We start from the raw sequence: 19,606 nt of genomic DNA on the forward strand, positions 1-19,606 counted from the left end.
TCAAGGCAGAGGTCATTAATTGACCTTTTTTGGTACCAGGGACAGAAGATATTGAATGTGCCTTCATGTTATTGTCCTTCTATTGATCCTTTCATCTGTGTTTTAACTTTTTACTGTGAGTTCAAATTGCATCACTCAGCATCAGTCCCGACATCAATCTATCTTTTTAAGTGCATTACAAGGTAGTGGGATTTGAGATGGATATGGGTCATTGCGCTCAACATGGTGTTATATAATAATAATAATTACATATACAACAGACACAGGACACAGAGATTACTAATAAACATACGAGAGGCCAGTAATCTGCAGCTCTATCTACACTGCGAGAGGGGTTGCATAACCTCCATCAGCCCCGACTGAATCATTGGCAGGGTTTGTGTATGTGGTGTCAATTTTTGTGTGTGTGTGTGTGTGTGTGTGTGTGTGTGTGTGTGTGTGTGTGTGTGTGTGTGTGTGTGTGTGTGTGTGTGTGTGTTTGTTTGTTTGTCGAGTGTGGTATAGTGTCATGCAGGTATGAAGGGATTAGAGGTTAATCTCTGATTGGCATAAAGATGCTCGATAAAAATTGGTATTTTTTATTTATTTGGATGTTATGTAATATGTTATTCATTTTATTTTGTGTCTGTGTGTGTGTGTGTGTGTGTGTGTGTGTGTGTGTGTGTGTGTGTGTGTGTGTGTGTGTGTGTGTGTGTGTGTGTGTGTGTGTGTGTGTGCATTATCCATGTGTGTAAAGAAGATGTTGTGAAGTTATTGTGTGTTTAAAAGCGATGCATGAATGTGCAGGGATGTGATCCATGTAGGTGAGTGCCTGATTGTCCTTTGTGTTGCCTATAAATAATTTATGACAAAGTTGTAATCACATTCAATCAAGTCTTTATAACAGGACCCCCCCTAGAGTCCCAAACACTCAACATATTACATGCACAGATCAACCTTTGACAACAGCAGCTCTGATGTTGACATCATTATAATGTGACATCATGTAGAGGATATGAATGTTTATTCTGTCAACTGAGGTCTAATCATAGAATGAAACCAATCTGTAAAAAGCATTAGTCTGGTTTACATAGCAGACAAAAACAATGACAATAGTGTGTATGAGTGAAATTTACAGAAAAAGAAGGGGAGACAAAAATGAGGAAATGTAATTAAATATCAATATTTTAATCATAATTTTCTCCTGTTACAAAAGAGCCTGACAAATCCCCCCAAAAAATATCCTGACCTATAGCTGCTGTTACAGTCATGTTTATTGCATATGCATGAACAGATCGGGAAATGGACCTCAAAATGTGTGCTCCCAGCAAACTGAAACATAATGACCTAGTTGACCCTGCACACATCTCATAGATATTCATCCTCAGTCCGCGCTGCGACTCAACTCTCCTGTAGGATTAGACTGCCTCCTGCTGGTTAAAATTTTAAATTAGTTTTGTTATGAGGAGTAACTCCCTGGTTTGGGCTGCATCAGTGGCTGAACGCTACCAAGACCCTCCTCCATTATTGTGCAGCAAAGCGTGCTATTGCTGCTCTCTGCTGGCGTGTGCAGGTAAGGACAGTGTGACTTCTGGACAGAGTGTGTTATTTTAATTATTTGTAATGATACTGTCATTTTAATAATTAATACAGTGTTTGTTGAAGTAATATGATAAAAGCAGCTCATTACTCTTCCTGCCAAAATGTTTGGTCACTCAAGAAAGAGACAAAACGAAAACAACTTATTTATAATAGTAGGTTTGACTAGTTTTATATCTCACTAACAGGACTGTAATTTAGAGGAGAATTTAGAGGTGAAAAATTATTGAATAAAAACATGCTGTAAAACCTTTTTATAGGTTACCATATTTACTGTATATCCTTTATGGATTTAATTTATTTCTTTATTTTTTATTTCGAACATGTAAACAACAAAAACAAACAAAGAAAAGCTGTATTGATTCAGTAAAATGACAGAAGTGTTAGTGAAATATATGCAATATGCCAAATGTAATAGTGTTACAGTAAGTTATTTTATTTGTATTATTATGTTGTAATTAGTTGTGGTGTATGTTATCAACAGTAGTTTATATGCTGGTAAGCAGTTTTTTCGCATAATAAATCAACTTCGCCCCTTTGGGAACATTTCGGCCTTCAGCCAAATGGAAAAGAAGAACCAGCTGATTTAGATGATGCAGTTTGTAAAATCTGTGCCAAAAAGTTCCCTGTGAAACGAGGAAACCCATCTAATATGAGGTCTCACGCTGCAAATAATATCTGGCCTGCAAGATTATTTTGTGTTATACATTGTGACTTTTACTTGTTATATTATTTTCTCAACAACAACGCAGTGACAATCTGTGGAAGGCACAAACATTCAAGCCACAGAACAGTGTGCATGCCAGCAGTGCAGGGCAGCAGACACTGCACAGCGCCTGGTGCTGAGATGCACCGCTATGGCTGCCACAGTTATCACCATGACAGATTTGTTAGAAAAAACCTGTACAGTATGATTTGGCTGATTTGGCTACAGAATACATAACGACAGGATTAGTACTTACTTAATGTGAAAAAGGGCTCAAGTGGCCTAGTACTCAGTTCGTGCAGCATATCAGCGCATGCCTGCCTCTCTCTTTTTCTCTCTCTCTCTCTCTCTCTCTCTCTCTCTCGCTCTCTCTCTCTCTCTCTCTCTCTCTCTCGTTACATTATTAAATGTACTGTCTTGCATTTTTTTGGTAGGCAAAAAGCTTAAAGAGGACATATTATACCCCTTTTATACCATTTGCAAACAGTTCCCTGTGGTCTAAATGAAACATCTGTGATGTGCTTTGGTCAAACTATAACATGAATCAAGCAGAGGAGGTTTGTGACACTGTGTAAACCAGCTCTCTCAGAACGCTCCGTTTTGGTGTGTGTCTCTTTAAATGCTATGATGGTGTATCTCCAATGGTGGGAGTGTTTTTCTTGTTGTTAAGAAAATTATAAATTAAGTAATAGTCACAAACAAAATAATCTTTCGGGCCAGTATCTGACCCCTTCTTCACAAAACAATGTGCTTAATAAATAAAAAAAGGGTGGGGGTGATAATACCACACACCGCGTTATTAAACCACCCTGGATCAATCCTTCACGTGATAGACCTACCCCCTGCTGACCCCAAAACCTCCTCTTATATACGAGTTGGCACCTACCAAACAAGGTTAGAAATCAATTTACTGTCAAGAGAAAGAGAGTACTACCTGTTCTGCAAAAACCACAAGACATCTACAATAAGGCTAAAACATATCAAAATACATGTCAGATGAGTAAACAGCCATTTAAATATCACATCTAATCTTAACAACCTAAACACCCCTCCATCTCTACCAAACATGGCACCTTCCACTTAACACACCCCCATATAAGCCACAGGCAGGCTTCAGATCTGTTTGACAGTTCCTGCTTGAGAAAGAGGAGTGCAAGCAAAGCTGTGGAGCAACAGGTGACTAACAAAGATATATTTGATTGTTTTAACAATGAATCAAATGTTTTAGATTATTTGTCAATTAGTTATTCTTCAATTTTGTCATTCACACCAAGTACTAGTTGCTAGTCAAGATAAGCTTACATTAATACAGGTCTCTCAGACGGCTTGATGGTACTTCGAGAGTGTCTGTTTAATATTAACGCATGCAAGTGCATGTATTGCTTTACACGGGTTGCCCCGTGACAGTCAGAGTCTGTCATTGGGGTATTTTGGCTTCATCTTTGTCCAACAGGAGGCTGAGGCATATTATCCATTTTTATATACAGTCTATGGTTTAATCACATTCATACTCGTCTTTTTACTAAAACGTGCTGTATGTACAATTTTCCCTGAGTTGTAGAAAAGTTGTTGGGATGACAAATTAATGCTGACAAGACTGGTTCCATAAAATCCATTTTTTGCCTTCATGTGAGATAGTGTGGAAGTCTGTGCAGTTCCAGATTAGTTGGGAGATTATTCCATTCTTTAATAGCTTTGAAAAAAAAAAAGCAGATTGTGCAAAAGGGGAGCCACGTTTAGGGATACTACAATCTCCGCTTGAGGCAGACCTTGAAGCTCTGCTCATGTGCTCATAGTAAAGTTTTACAAAGCTCTTCAGAGGTGGGGGAGCAGCATTATGGATAATTATGGATAAATAAGCGGTCATCTGCGCATACAAAATTAAATTGTCAAAGCTTAGAATTCACAAGTATATCACAATGATTATATCTTATAAGATTCTTAAGGAAAGCTGGTGTAGATATCAGAAAGTTGTCAAAGTTCAAAAGACTAAACACTGTTCTTTTTAGTAACAGTATTCTTAATACCCTCCAATCCTCCTGTCTCAAAGCTTCCCCTGAAACCTGTGATGCTTTCCTCCACTTTTGTCTAGACAAGATTGCTACTATAGAGCACAAACCTCACCCCCTTCATTTGACCCGTCTATTATTGTCACTTGCTCTGCTGTTTTTACCCAGTTTGAGTCTGTGTCACTTTCTTGCTTGAAGCAAATGATTGATCATATGAAACCCTCAGGTTTGTGAGTGGCTTAAGGACATCAAAGCCTGGATGGCTTTGAACTTTTTAAACGTTAATGAAAGTAAAACTGAGGTCATATTTCGACCCAGTGGTGCCTGTCATCCCCCACTAGACCTTGGCCCCCTTGATCCTTATGTCAAACCCACAGTAACCAACTTGGGTGTGAAAATGGACAGTGATTTTAAAATGGACAAACAGATTCATCCCGTTGTAAAATGTAGTTTCTTCCGGCTAAAGCAACTGTCTAAGATCAGGCCTTTTCTTTCTTTTAATGAATTTGAGAGCGTTATACATGCTTTTATCTCAACTCGACTATTGTAATGCTCTTTATGTTGGTGTTAGCCAGACCTCCTTGTCTCGTCTGCAGCTTGTGCAAAATTGCTGCTGCTTGGCTCCTTACAGGAACACGCAAGCGAGAGCACATCACTCCTGTCCTGGCCTCCCTTCATTGGCTCCCTGTCAATTTTAGGATCCATTTTAAAATCATGCTGTTTGCATACAAAGAATTGAATGGGCTGGCTCCTTCCTACCTCTCTGACATTTTAAAGCTGTATGTCCCATCACGGTCATTGAGGTCTGCTGATCAGTCACTTCTGGTTGGCACCTAACGCTCAAACATAGGGGAGACCGGGCCTTCGCAGTTGTAGCCCCTAAACTGTGGAACCAGTTTACCTGTTTTTGCTTTGTCTATTGTTATTTTCCCTTTTTCTCTTTTATGCTTTCTATCTATTTTGATGTAAAGCACTTTGGTCAACTCTGTTGTTTTTAAATGTGCTCTATAAACAAAGTTGGATTGGATCATACTGTTGTGGTTTCCTGTCCAGAATTGTCGAGGCTTGGTGAGATCTGCAGAGCTTGATACCATAAAGTCTGCCAGCAATCTTACATTTGTGAATGTTAACATTAGTGCCTTATTTTGAGAGTGCCAGATGACAAGCAAAAAGGAGACTTTCCTCCTAGAAATAAAAGGTATGCCCTGTAATTAGGCTAATGGGGACAATTCGTTGCATAGTATTTTCTCTTCTGAATGGAGAAACAGAACTGTGGTTCATTTAGCTGCACATTCAGCTGATTGTCTGGTAAGTCTTCATCATCATCATCATCACTTAGCACTCATTAACCATTACTGTGCCAAACTTCTAATCATGTCCAAATGATACTCACAAACTCATAAAGAAATATAACACAAAAGTTTATTTTTTTATTACATGATAATGATGGAAAAATAAGAACATGCTAAATGTATCGTAATTTTAATTCATCCCAGAGTATTTTGTTCAACACATTCACAGAACATCAATATTTGTATGTTTCATATAAATAAATTGGGAATAACATTCAACTCAAACACACCTTTCCCCATGTTTCAATCATATGCTGAGCAGAATACGAAAACAGAATAGATCATCATTAGATGTTGATATTAATTCACAGGAGACACAATTTGACACACAGGCACAAATATTCTGAAAATTGAAAGGCATGCTTGTCTGGAGGCAGTATGACTCTATAAGGCAGTTTCAATGTCTTTGGCTTTGTCTTTTTAAAGTGACAGGGATATGCAGACATCAATGTAATCTCTTGTGTCACAATTTCTTAAAATCCAGTTAGACAACCAGCACAAACACGGTAAAATACAAAAAACACTCACAGATGCAAACTTGTCATGAAAAGATGTAAGGTCTGATAGAACTGTAAACTTTTCCCGGAAAACATAGAACAGGTAATGGCAATTTAAATAAAGTAACTAAACTTACATAGCACACTGTGTGGAAATGATACTGAGATATCTGTACTGTATATTATGTGCATACCTGCACAACTGTTCAGTTCCTTCATTGCAACTTTTGTATTCTTTAGTCTATTATACATTTATATATAAATCTTATTCTAGTTACCTGTCAGCAGGAGCACTGCTGTTTAAGCGTTTTACTATTTTGCTCTATTTGTTTGCTTATTGTTTTGCACCATAACACCAAATCAATGTACTTGTATTTGTAAATGTACTTGGCAATAATAAAGGATTATGATTAATTCCATTTAGGGTCCAATAATAACTAAGACAATGGATAATGTCTGATCTTCTGAAAAATTGTGAGTAACAATCTTTAACAGTATAAACATTAAAAACAATAACTATCAGCAGCTGAAGATTGACAACAGAGAGGAGGAGGCCTCTTAAAAAGATAAACTAATGTTTTTTTAAATGACCTCAAAGTATCTCAATACAACAGAGCTTTACATGTTGTTTTCCTTAGTGGCAATGATCCTGCTTAAAAAATTGTAAAATTAAGCACTTCCAGTTACAAGTCAGACTGAAAACGTAAGTCTGTCAAACAGAAGATTATCCATACATTTATACACTGTTAAGGTTGGGGTTGAGCTTCAATAAAGGTGTCACAAATGACGATGGGAACCAGCACAATGAGATCAGAAGAAAACTTTGCACTAAGGCGCACCTAAAAGAAAAACAGGAAAAAAACAGTCTTGAAATTAGTTATGGGACTGTATTAATTAACAATGTAATCAACCAAATTTCATTTTGACAAAGTAAGAGACACCTTGTTTTGATTTATTTCAAGTAGCAAAAATTAAACAAAAGAAAAATGAAGTGGAAACTGGATCACATGCACATGGAACATTTTCTTTTCCACAAAATCAGTTACCAACCTGAATGAAGTGTTCGACTTCCAGGATGCTGCAGTTGGAGATTGAGGGCGACGCAAAAGAGGGGATGGTGAGCGTGTACTCAATGTGCAAGACAGAGGTATGAGCTCCGATGGGATGTCCATTCATAGACACCAACTTTTTGAATTGCATTATACTGCTGGTCCTGCTGAGGGTGTAGTAAGCCTGTTTCTGTAGCAATGTTACCTTTGGAGTAACTGTTCGAGATGAAGTGTTGCTAAAGACACACATTAATTTCACCGTTTCCCCTGAAACAAAAACAGACACAAGATAAGATATTTGTCAATCTAGAAAAAAAGATATTGGAATTGCATTTCATTTTATATCACCCAGCACTTGATGAATGAAGTACCTGTGGTGAAAGCTTTTTTCGCTGTACTGACTGTCATAGTGATGAGACCCAAGGTACAACAGAGGCAGCCCTCTGTCTTACTGTTGGAGCCTGAGAGAGGAGCCTGCAGAGGCAGACGTGCAGGAGAACATGTGAAGGAAAGAAAAAAATACATAATGAATCCTTCAAGTGTTGTATGAGGTGGTCCTGAATTGATGTATGAAATCAGATGACCATAGCCTGGTACCAAGTAGGAACACTTACCCGCAGCAATGGCTGGTTGGTATCAATGCGCTTTAAAAAGTTCAGCTGCGCTTCAACCTCTTTGGACAAGTGCCAGGGCCTGTTGATGCCCACTGTCAAAGCGTACTTGATTTGTCCATTAGGCCCTTGAAAGCTGGATGGGAAGTCTCTGCATTGAAGCAACAATATTTATTTTAGGTAAAGATACATATTTGCAGGACGGGAGATACAGTTTCAACAAGCACATCTGTTGGAGACAATTATCTTGAAACATCCAAAGACCCTTTTAGTCACAATGATGTGAAATTTTCTAGCTTGCCTTCAGTAGAGATTTTCTTCACCTAAGTATATATCGACAGTCTGTGAACATATTCTGTATTTTAGTAGCATGTGACTCCAGGTTTGAAAATAAAGTGACAAAGTAGGGTACTAGCAGACATTTATAAAGCACATTTCATATGAAAAGCATTGACTCAATGTGCTTAAAACATTAAAGTTGACAATAGCCTATACAGAACATTATGCAATAACAACGCAAGATAAAAAAAAAAAAAACATGTTTAAAAATGCATAAAATGAAACTGCAAAACACATGTCCTAAATAAAGTGCAATAGGCTATGTACTCCAATTATTATGATTTAGCCACAAGCTTGAGCAAATATGTGTTTTAAGTCTGCTTTTCAAAGAAGACACATTTGAACATTGAGAGAGAGTGGGACCATAGTGGCTAAAAGCACCATGAGCTGGTCTGGAATTGATTTCTGGTACGGTAAGGAGACCTTTAGCCAATTTGAAGATGGGGGGGACCTGTTTGGACTCAGTCAGCATTTCAACAACATAAGAGGTTAACCACGCAGCTTTCTGAATGAGCTGGAGTTTGTGTCTGTGTATGTTTTCAGTCATCCAGCTTGTCATGGTAAGTCCAGTTGCCTTTGGATCAAGCTTAGATTTATTGTCGAATATAGACCTATATAAAGTGCCCATTAATTCATACACACCCCTGTGGTAGCTGGCATGTAAACGGATACATGTGCGTGCCAGGCTGTAGTTTTGCTGACATCCCAGAAACTACAAGAAGAAAGAAGAAAGACATAGCGACTTTTTATGCCTATTTATTATTTTTGCAAAGCTGGCATGCAAGTAAACGGCATCTGTGTGTTTACCACTTCTGTCTTGCAAGATGACTCCTTTCAAGTTAAAGAATTCCAGTTTGGCCGAGAAGTTTCGCCTTCGTCTCCGTTTTCCACCCGCTCCCCTTGACCAGTGGACATGGGCCTTTCCTTTCATCGCCATCGTTATGGACGTCACATTTGTCTCCTTCGTGAGCTCGAAGGAGATGTGTCCTGTCAACAGGTCCCCAGTGGAAATGGTGTTCCGCGCGTTTAAAGGGTTTACATGGATGTTGAAGTTCTTTATCACCTGCTTAAACATCGTTAAGATCCGAGTTAAACTAGAAGTCTAGAGGGAAAAAAAGTTTTATGAAATCAAGTCCATCTTTGGAAGAGTCAAGGTTCCGCTTAAAAACAACAACCCCGGGACATTTAGTCCATGCAAAGGGACACGAAGTCTTTTATCGTAACGTTAAACGTCAAACAAGCTCAGAAGAAACATAGACTGTAGGTAAGAAATAACCAAATCGTATCCGTATCTCTGCGCAGGCGCAGAACGTGCCAGCCCAACCCTGATTAGGGCGGAGTTTAGAGGCATCCTAGTAAGTGCCAAAAAAGTAAATGAATGGTATGTGAAATATATTGTGCATATTAGGGATCATTGCTGTCAGAAGCAAAACTGAAATACCCTTTTTTTTTTTTTTTTTTTTTAATCTTCTATCCTATCTTACCTTTTAGCACACATAATGTAAACATGTGTGATTGTATATGATAACTGGTGTGTGAGAGTGCTTTAATAAATTGTTAAATAGAAACCTCTAATAAATTATTTTCGGTGTATCTTTGTTGGTTATACCTGTATAACCAACCTGTATGTTTTGTATTAGCAAAACAATAACTTTTATTTTTGCTGAACAACTGGTTTATTTTAAGGGAACTGTTTTTTAGACTGATTTTTAACCGGATATATTATCATTAAAGTGTTATTGTAGCTTGCATTTTTTTTAATTTTTTTTTTATGCAATTTTTATTTCAACATTTTAATATGAGTAGAGGTTTCAGTTAAATGTTTATGTACTGAAAGAAGTTACATTACACATGTTACAGTATGTCCTTAGATAAACAAAAGAATGGGGACATTGTTTCAGCATTTTATTTTCATATGAGCAGAATTAGTAAATACTGTTCATTTACATGTTCAGTGGCATCCTAGGGATGAAATGAAGTCGTTGAGGGAGAGGACATTTAGGGGAACTGACACTGTAATCATTTGACCACAAGATGGCACTAAATACTTAATTATTATGTTTACTGCGCATCATTAATTATAAACCTTAACTACACAGAAACAAATCACAATTTGACATTTCAAACCCATGCCTGTATATATTTCATTGGGGTTCAGATTCAGATCAATTATTCCAGAAGTACTCCTTGTTTACACAGTGGGATTACGTTTTTGTTATGCTTCGATAACAAGAGGTAAAGCTAACCTAAAACAGGTTAAAAATGGTACACAATACAGTCATAAAATGCTGATAATGAGCCATTAAACTGGCAGCCAGAGATGTAAAATCCCCTGGCACACGTAAAGTCAAACACTTATCTCTTCCAACGTGCTGTCTTCAAGAAATTAGAGCTACAAGCTGTTTCCTTTAAACGTCGATGACGACTGAACGACTGAATTACTTTTCAGAGATTGTGCTTGTCAAAGGTATGTGGAAACTATGCATTGCTGGTTATTTAAGAGCATGTTTTGTTAAGGAAGTCAACTCAAGAATAAAAAAGTGTAGGAAAAGATCCACAACACCAAACTCTTCTTCAAAGTTTAAAAACAAAGCTCCATCCCTTATTTTCAGTCCACTTTATTTACTAAGGGTCTGTAAGTGTTTTTTAACAGAGGTAAATGTTTGACGAGATAATTTGTATCTTGATGAAGCTCTTCTACAACATTTTGAAATAGGAAGAGCTCGAAAGTAGAGGTCTCTTTAATCAACAAACTTTGATCAGCGTCATCTGTTTTCAAATCTAACAGTCCATTAGCGGCTCAAGGGCTTAACATTCAGGCTTATAACCAGTGGAAAGAATTTAGTGTTGTAATACTTAGAGTCCAAGATAGCTGCACACAACATATTTGGCTCCTATCCACATAAAGATCTATACAGACTTAGAAGAATAATTTTCTTTTGATGGTTAACAGATTTTAAATAATATATCCCAAAAAATTTCCAAGATTAAGGAAAACACATTCTAACACTTAAACAGATACTGGTTAGGCCTAAACTGATTTGAAAAACATATTATTCCCACTGACATTGTCAGCTTCTATAATGATGCAACTAGTATGTACAATTGTGTACAGTTGTCTGTAACATATACTGTATCTGCCCATGTCAAATAGATAAATATCTGGATTTCCTTTTAGTTTTTATAATTATTTCACTCCTCAAACACAGCAGTCTTTGTGGGAAAAAAAAGAAAGTATAACCTTTAACCTTCATTGTTTGTTGTCCAGGAAGTAAATATTTCTGCTTATCAGAGCTAAATTCAGAGTGAAGCAAAAATAACCCAGAAGATAAGCTGTGTTATTGATCTTTAGTTTCTACACACCATCTCTCTCTTCTAGTTTATCCACAACTTGAGGAGCTCCTCTGGCAGTAATCACTGCTGTCATTTGTAATTAGAGGCAACGAAGAGAAGGTGAAGGTTTTTGCAGTTGGGGAAAAAACAGATGGAAAGTTAAGAGAATTGGAAATTAACAGGACTGCTGAAAAAAGAGATGATGGATAAAAGTAACCGACAGCTAAGAGGGACTTCAAGAGGATGGAGGACACACTGCAGATAGATGGAACTATAAGGGACGAGGAGCTGGATATAAAAGTAAAGAAAGATACATTTAAGTGTGATACTTTGCAGATTATATAAAGTGACGTCTCATGTAATGAGCACTTGCAATGTAAACATTTGACAACCTTCCCAAATATTTGGAAATTATTATTATTTGGGAAATTTTGCCAAAAAAATACATATGAAGATTAAGATCACTTTAAAATCTACCAGCAGCCTATAAACCTATCTTAGCATGATGGCCGAAATCAAGCTGGCTGCTAGAATTACCAGCCAGTTAGAAAACTCCTGAAGGGTGAGTTTAGAAACCGATAAACTACACATTTAACCAAAATGTGTGTCCGATGTTTGGCTGATTAAACATCTAAACGTGTAAAAGTTGGCAGATTCAGAGTACAGAGTCCAATATTACTTCTTTTCAATTGAGTGTTGAAAAGAAAGGGTTAACAATGTCAGATTTTTGCACAGATTTTTTATTTTTTTTTGGGTTGCTCCTCACAAAAGAATTCCTAAAGCAAAACAGGAAGGTATAGAGGGAGCAGTTGGCAACCCTAATCTTGTGCAGATCCTCTGATAGCTTTCTTCTTCACAAACAATGCCAGTCAGGGCTGAAGAGGCTCTGGAGGAGCATTGATAGAACCTACAACCATGCTGAGCAAAGCTCTTTGTCACCCTCTGACCAATCAACACTCACACATAATCATGAGTCAGGACAAAATCATCTGGTCATCCCAGAAGGTCATGTATACCCAGTATTTCACATCCTTTCTTTATTTGGATTCTCCACTTTGCATAGAACAATACAACTTAAATTGTCTTCTTTCTGTATGTCACCTATCATGTTTTTTTAGGCAGAGTACTATATGTCATGCTTTGCAGGACAAATCTCTAAGTAATTAGCAATCTGTGGAAATAACAGTTAAATACTAGTCAAACAATAGGAGAACATCTGTTTGGAGTTACCTTAGAAGTTAACCACACAATGACGTCACAGTGAAAGAATCCTTAAAAGTTCATAGACTCTGCAGTCAGACTTTAAAAGGAAACACTGCTACCATGATGTCATTACCACAGAGCCAGTGCCTAAGCTCATGAATCAGAAACAGCATGGAGTCTCATAATGTAGTTTACATGTGCATATCTGTCTGTCTGTCTGTCTGTCTGGGGTTAACGTCCTGACACACACTTAATAAAATCCCAGCTCTTGTCTTAATCTAATGTCTTAAATGCATGCCTATAGTAGGGCTCCATCTCAAAGTATGAGTTACCACTGTTAAACAAAAGAGGTGCTTTGTTCCATCGTAAGGCTAAATCCTCAGCAATTACCGCTCACCTTCCAGAGACCTCAACTGGGAACAGAGCAACACTCTTTCTTTTAAAGCAGGCAGTGGAGCATTAAGACACGTGTTTTACTTGCACAGTCCAATCACTCTTCTTCAGCAGTCAGCTCTCGTCAAACTTTGTACCTCTGGTTTATATATGTATATAATGATATTTTGCACTGAATGAAAACTTTTGTGATCACTAAAAAGATTGCAATTTTTCTGGGAGGAACAAGAAAGTGTGAATAATTGTCATATAGCTGCATGTTCAGCATATGCATTTTCGGACCACAGGAACTTTTTCATAGTTTGAGGAACCGTTGGAACCCTCCTTTTTTATTCATTCCACACCGCAGGAACTATGAAATATTTTAGTTCCTAATAGGAACCTTTTTAGCTCCTGCTTCAGAGTAGGTACCATGGCGGTGTAAATGCAGACAGACAAAAAGTCCCTATGTTGTGTCGTTCTCAGGGAACTCCCCAGTGGATAGTTCATAAAGTCCCCAGAACTGTTTGGTCCGAAAACTTATGTCAAAACTTTAAAAGTCAGCCTCCTTGTGGCACTAGAGGTAAAGTTATAATAATAAATTGCTTTAGATTAGAGCAATGACAAGACTAACATAGCCACCAAGCATGCATATACATGGATGAAAATACATTCTTTTCCCAAATGTTGTTTTTTTCACACCTGTCAATTGTAGCCTATTGGTACAAGTAAATGTCTAATTCTGTGAAGTATAGACTGTGTTTTCAATGTTTTACTCATGGCAGACATTAGAGATGTTAAAAGAGGTACAAATGATTTTCATTGAATTAAAATGATATGCACTTCCATGGCACAAACATTTCCAAAACTACAGTGAATGACAAAATATTCTTTGCATGTATGTGTTTTAGTCTAAAACCAAATAATCTAGCCTATGACCTGTGAGATCCTAAAAATCCAGGTAATTTTCCTTCTAAATTCCATATAATTGCTCAGTGAAGAAAGAGACACCTTTTCTCAAACCACTGTAGTGATGACTCGACTGGTTTTAATTCCCTGTATAAGTGGAATGCAACATGACCGGATTATGAGGCAATTGAACACCGTAAAAGACAGGGTGTAATAAAAATTGTCCCTTTTCCAGCAAACTACCGGTGAAATATGATTAATTTACATGGAGTGTGTTAGCATCAGCTCTCCTCTCTTGTCCTGAAGCAGCTGCTGCTGCTGCAGTTGTTTACATCAGGGCCAATGAGAGGTTTCCAGACACAAAGAATCTGACAGTCTATCAGTAGGAGAGGGTAGTCAATATGGGCACACAACCTTTTTGTCCTAACCTTAATGCAAGACAATCCATCATCTAGGCTTAGAGAATGGATGAGAAAAACATGAACATTTTCGACATTTTTCAACTAAACATTTTTTCTTGAAAATTTTCAACATTTTTGAAGTCAAATATTTTCAAGAAAAAACAATTTCAACTTTTCTGAAGCCGAAAGTTTTTCACGAAAATGTTCAACTTTTTTGAAGCCAAAATGTTTCATTAAAATTTTCAGCGTTCGTGAAGCCGATTTTTCATGAAAATTTTCAACTTTTTTGAAGCCGAAATTTTTTCATGAAAATTTTCAACTTTTTTGAAGCCAAAATTTTTCCATGAAAATTTTCTACATTTTTGAAGCCAAAATTTTTCCATGAAAATTTTCTACATTTTTGAAGCCAACTTTATTTCATGAAAATGTTCGACATTCTTTACAGTAAGACACATTTCTTTCATGAAAATTTTCAACATTTTTCTTGAAAATTCGACATTTTTGGATATCAATATTTTTTCATGAATATTTTCGACATTATTGAATTTTCGACATTTTTGGATATCAACATTTTTTCATGAATATTTTCAACATTTTTTAAGTCAAAAATTTTCTTTTTTTTTCTTGCTTACCTGTTGCATCAGCGGTTAAGTGCAAACATATTTTTATAAAATGCCAAGTTTAGTTCTCTAGTTTAGTCTAGTTTAGATGAACCTTACGCTGCAGTATTTCAAAGTTTATAAGAAACGCTGTGTAACCAACACAGGTATGTAAACTGTACAACAAATGTACAAGCTTGTCTGTATTCATACTGGTGATTTGTATTCAGAACATATTGGAAGTGCTGCTTTACTTTAGAAGTGTTTTTAGCCATATGTGGAGTTGGATTTGTAACTTTTTCCACCATTAACAAAGCCCTTGTTTTTTTCATCATCAGGAGGTGTGAGGAGGGAACAGCAGCACATACATCAGGGCCAATGGGACAGCATGTTGTTTGGAATTTCCAAACCGTGTGTGTGTGTGTGTGTGTGTGTGTGTGTGTGTGTGTGTGTGTGTGTGTGTGTGTGTGTGTGTGTGTGTGTGTGTGTGTGTGTGTGTGTGTGTGTGTGTGTGTGTGTGTGTGTGTGTGTGTGTGTGTGTGTGTGTGTGTGTGTGTGTGTGTGTGTGTGTGTGTGTGTGTGTGTGAGACAAGTAGCTCAAAGACAACACCTGTTCTTTTTTTGCTAACAATGAACCTGTACTGCCTTAAGACTGAATATCAAAAACTAACAAAAAATACATGAAGTAAAATAAAAGAAAACACATAGTAAAATAATATCACCATGCTGCCATCATGTATTATGACAACGAACACAAAAAAAGTGTGACAACGTTCACTATTGTTCTTGTTAAGTTATTTACCGAGCGACAAGCTTTTGTAAACTTCAGCGGCAATAATCTCACGAAGCTCTTTTGTGTAAGAACTTATTTGTTTGCTAATTAGTATCCTTACTAACAGACACTCTCAGTGGAACCATTTCATAGTCCATCGCCAGGCACAGTAAACAAAGCCTGTTTGCCAAAATGCCAAAGCAGTTTCTGTTAAACTGAAGAGCAGTCAATCTGTGTTTTGTTTGCATGTGCTTGTTGTTGTACATTTGCAGCCTACTGCAGGTGTGTGTGCTTGCACGTCTGTGTGAAAAAGTGTCAGAGGAACACAGAGAATGTGAGACACAGGAGAGAATGTGTTGGAAAGAAAAGCGAGAGTGTGATAGCTCGTTGCATTTTGACACTATTCAGACACTATTCCAGCACTTGATTTACTTCCATAATCCCTGATGTAAGGCTACTTTCTTGTGCATGTTTTTTTTTTGGTCAAATTTAAAGTCCATGTACAGCATCTATAACCAGCGTCAAACGTTTAACCATTCAATTATTAACTGTATGTCTCATATTAAATCATAAACATGCGTGTAAGTTTTACACCAACAGTTTTATTATTATTATTTATTATAAACTAATATATTACAAAGACATGACAAAAAAATGTATTGCTTTTTGGTCAGCTCCTCCAACGATTTTGCCGCTGTCAAGTTCGGCAGCTAATAGAGAGGAGGGTTCACTCCACTGTCCTGATGTACTCTTTGCAAATCCACTGAGAGTTCGACAGCATTTTGGGGGTATTTTCTTGCAGTTTGTTAAATCTGGCATCTTATGTTTTAGCCTCTTTAAAAGAAAAAATCAGGAGAATTTCTTTAATTGAAGAGGGGATCCGCAACTTATGCCAGGGCCAAGTTGCTGGCCTCTCCTCGTCTTTCCCCGTCCCCGTCAGTGGATTGTCCCAAAGACAATTAATGTAAATACTGTAAAAACTACCTCATGTTTACTTCAGCATCTTTGCACTACTCACCACTGCACTATTATCTTATATTATCCTATTTAGCCTTGTACATATTTGCTTATTTGTTTATTTTTGTGTTTATTGTTGATATTTAATATTATACCTTTGTACAAAGAGAGCACAGTTTACCAAAGTAAAATTCCTTTTGTGTTTAAGCATACCTAGCCAATAAAGCTGATTCTGATTCTGATTCTGATTCTGACATTAAACAAGGGATTTGTCAGTGAGGTACAAGAGACAAACTGAACCACTTACATGTGTTTTATTATGTGAGCCCAGATCTCTCTCTCTCTCTCTCTGTCTCTCTGTCTCTCTCTCTCTCTCTCTCTCTCTCTCTCTCTCTCTCTCTCTCTCTCTCTCTCTCAGATCCATAAGGAACTGTGATCTAAGGCGTCCTGACTGTACCCACATTAACAATTACACTGCAATACTGACCTCCTCTATGATGCAGCCACCTGTAAAACTTGTATAACCCCGAAAGAGAGGTCATGGATCCTTCGGGAGTCTCTATAACTGCAGATATTTACCAGCCTTCCTCCTCCCTCCTCCAGTGCATAGGTTTCTGAGGCTTGACCAACATAACTTGAAGATCTCTGCTTTTGCCCCATGAACAAGAAGCCAGAGTGTTAACCAATCTGGCTCTGCTTAATGTCTACCATCTTGTCACTCACTAACTCGCTCACTAACTCACTCATTCACTCATTCACTCATTCTATCACTCTATCACTAACTAATTAACTAACCATGGGTATAACAACAAGTACGGTTTAGAAATGTTCTTCTTTTGAAAAGTGTCAGGAAATAACAAATTAAAAAAGTCGTGTTTTGACTGACATGAAGCCACAGCCTCAAAGTGAGCTGTGGCAGAGGAAAATGATTAGAGCTGCAGTGTCTCAGGCAGCGCATGCTGCGACAATGACGTGTATAACATAAAAATATGTTTTATTTTTCAACTCTGGATAATAAAGAGCAGATTCAGATTTTCCGTCTCATTATCTGTGCCTTCCCAAATTGATATCCAAATTTGTACTCATCCCTAGTGAGGAATCCGGTTCTCATCTTCTACGGGGACGTTTTGCAGTTTAAAAATAAAACAGTTTTACAATAATCTGTAATTGATTGGGTATGTACATAAATAAGTATTAAACAGCTACTGCTTCTTTAAGGCACATTTTTTTGCCGTTTTGAATTGCCATGACCTCACACAGAAAAGTTTCAATTGCAAGCATTACATGTGCACCCATGAATATTGCCAAATAGATATTTTCAGGCAGGCTGCCCCCTTAAATCTTACTGTTCTGCTTGTGCACTCAATCACCTCATAATGTAATGTTGTGACAACCCACGGGGTTGTTCTGTGTAGTGTGCGTGGTTTGCTCAGATCTTGTATTCTCCATGAGGCCTGTAGGTGGAGTATAGGGTCATCAGGCTGACACAGCACATCTAGCTCACCTGCATTTACTGAGGTTGCAGACCATGCACTCTCTCTCTCTCATTCTTAGATAGTGACAACCTGGAGACACCCCCCCTGTCCATCCTAACTTTTTGACTTTGATTCTTACTTTTGATACACACTTTATGTAACAGTCACCCACAATCCTGACACTGCTGGTAATACGGACTAACATGTTTTTCTTGACTCTTTGGTTGTTTTTTGTTGGCTTAAATAACCATTTAACTGTGTACTCCCTTCTTTGGTTCTTATTTTAATAAGAGCAAACTTGTAACAAATGGGAATAAAAATTGAAAAGGCTGAAGGATTACATGCTGACATAGGGCTGTGCACCTCACAGTAAGAAGGCTCTGAGTTCTGATCCTCTTGGAGCCTTGAAAAAAAGATCATAAGGTAATGAAAAAAATAAACGTTTGCAACAAACGTTAAGTGTGGCAGGGTTGTGTGATGTAAGCACTGTTACCTCTCAGCAAGACACTTCTGTGTTTATATCTGTTGGCTTGCTGGGTATCATTGTATTGGTGCAACTTTGTTGTGTTCCCCATGTATGGCTTTTCTCTGGATACACTCAGAGGGGCTTCCTCTGTGTTGTGGTGTTGTACAGTAAATCTAGCAGTTCATTAGATCTGCAAGGATTGGAGCAACATGTCGCTAAAGGAGATGATACACTCAGAGTGAACATGCTACTGTATTCAAGATTCAAACAACTTTATTTATGCCAGAAAGGCAATTCGGTTTACAGCCTGCCAATAAAAACAACAATAAACAAGCATAGCTTATGCTGGCTATCATACGATCTTTACCTTCACTGCTTACTGATTCCTTGTACTCCATCTTGCAGTCTCGCCCTGTATCATGTTACTTCCTGTCATGATTGCTGAAATAACATCCTTTGTAATTTAAGAGCGGCCCTCCTTCTCAGTTGTAGCAATAAAAATCATGACAAATCATTGAATCCATGCTCACATGTACTGTATATGATTGTGTTGAACTTGACAGTATTACATGAAACATCTTGGTGCCAAACATGTGACCTGGTCTGATTCTGATTGATCTAAATGACATTATCCTCTCTCTTTATAATACTCTCTCAACTTATTATTTTCTTCCTCCTCCTCCTCCTCCTCCTCCTCCTCCTCCTCCAGCCTTCACCCTCTGGAACACATTGTTATCGCCTGCAAGTGGTTGTCATGGTGATGGACCCCCAGGGACTTATCCCAAAACCAAAAGTTCTGCTCTTCTAAAATAGAACCACTGTCTCTCTGTAGCGGTAGGAGAAGAGGGTTCATTTGGCATATGGGGGGCAGGGAGTGGGTGAGGGAGCGGGTAGAGATAAGATGAGAGAGAGAATGAATCAGGCAGTATGCATCCATGCCAACTGGGTCATATCACAGGAGCATTGCGTAAGTGTTAA

The 19,606-nt window shown here is 37.7% G+C and overlaps 1 protein-coding gene across 1 annotated transcript; it reads right to left on the reverse strand.

Moving 5' to 3' along the window:
* Positions 1–5,697: 5,697 nt before the first annotated feature.
* LOC109996680 (arrestin domain-containing protein 3) lies at positions 5,698–9,564 on the reverse strand. The gene is made up of 6 exons (XM_020650931.3): positions 8,949–9,564; positions 8,784–8,853; positions 7,806–7,953; positions 7,563–7,665; positions 7,193–7,458; positions 5,698–6,981 (listed from the first exon to the last, which is right to left on the reverse strand). The coding sequence occupies exons 1-6, from the start codon at positions 9,214–9,216 to the stop codon at positions 6,889–6,891; spliced, it is 948 nt and encodes a 315-aa protein (XP_020506587.1). The 5' UTR covers positions 9,217–9,564; the 3' UTR covers positions 5,698–6,888.
* Between the last annotated feature and the right edge of the window lie 10,042 nt (positions 9,565–19,606).

The sequence above is a fragment of the Labrus bergylta genome, chromosome 2 (genome assembly GCF_963930695.1).
Source record: "Labrus bergylta chromosome 2, fLabBer1.1, whole genome shotgun sequence".
Lineage (NCBI taxonomy): Eukaryota > Metazoa > Chordata > Actinopteri > Labriformes > Labridae > Labrus > Labrus bergylta.

Coding starts and splice junctions, on each gene's coding strand:
- LOC109996680 (XM_020650931.3), bottom strand. CDS start 9,216: ATGTTTAAGCAGGTGATAAAGAACTTCAACATCCATGTAAACCCTTTA. Junction 8,854..8,948: donor CATCTTGCAAGACAGAAGTG/GTAAACACACAG, acceptor TTCTTCTTGTAG/TTTCTGGGATGTCAGCAAAA. Junction 7,666..7,805: donor CCAACCAGCCATTGCTGCGG/GTAAGTGTTCCT, acceptor CTGCCTCTGCAG/GCTCCTCTCTCAGGCTCCAA.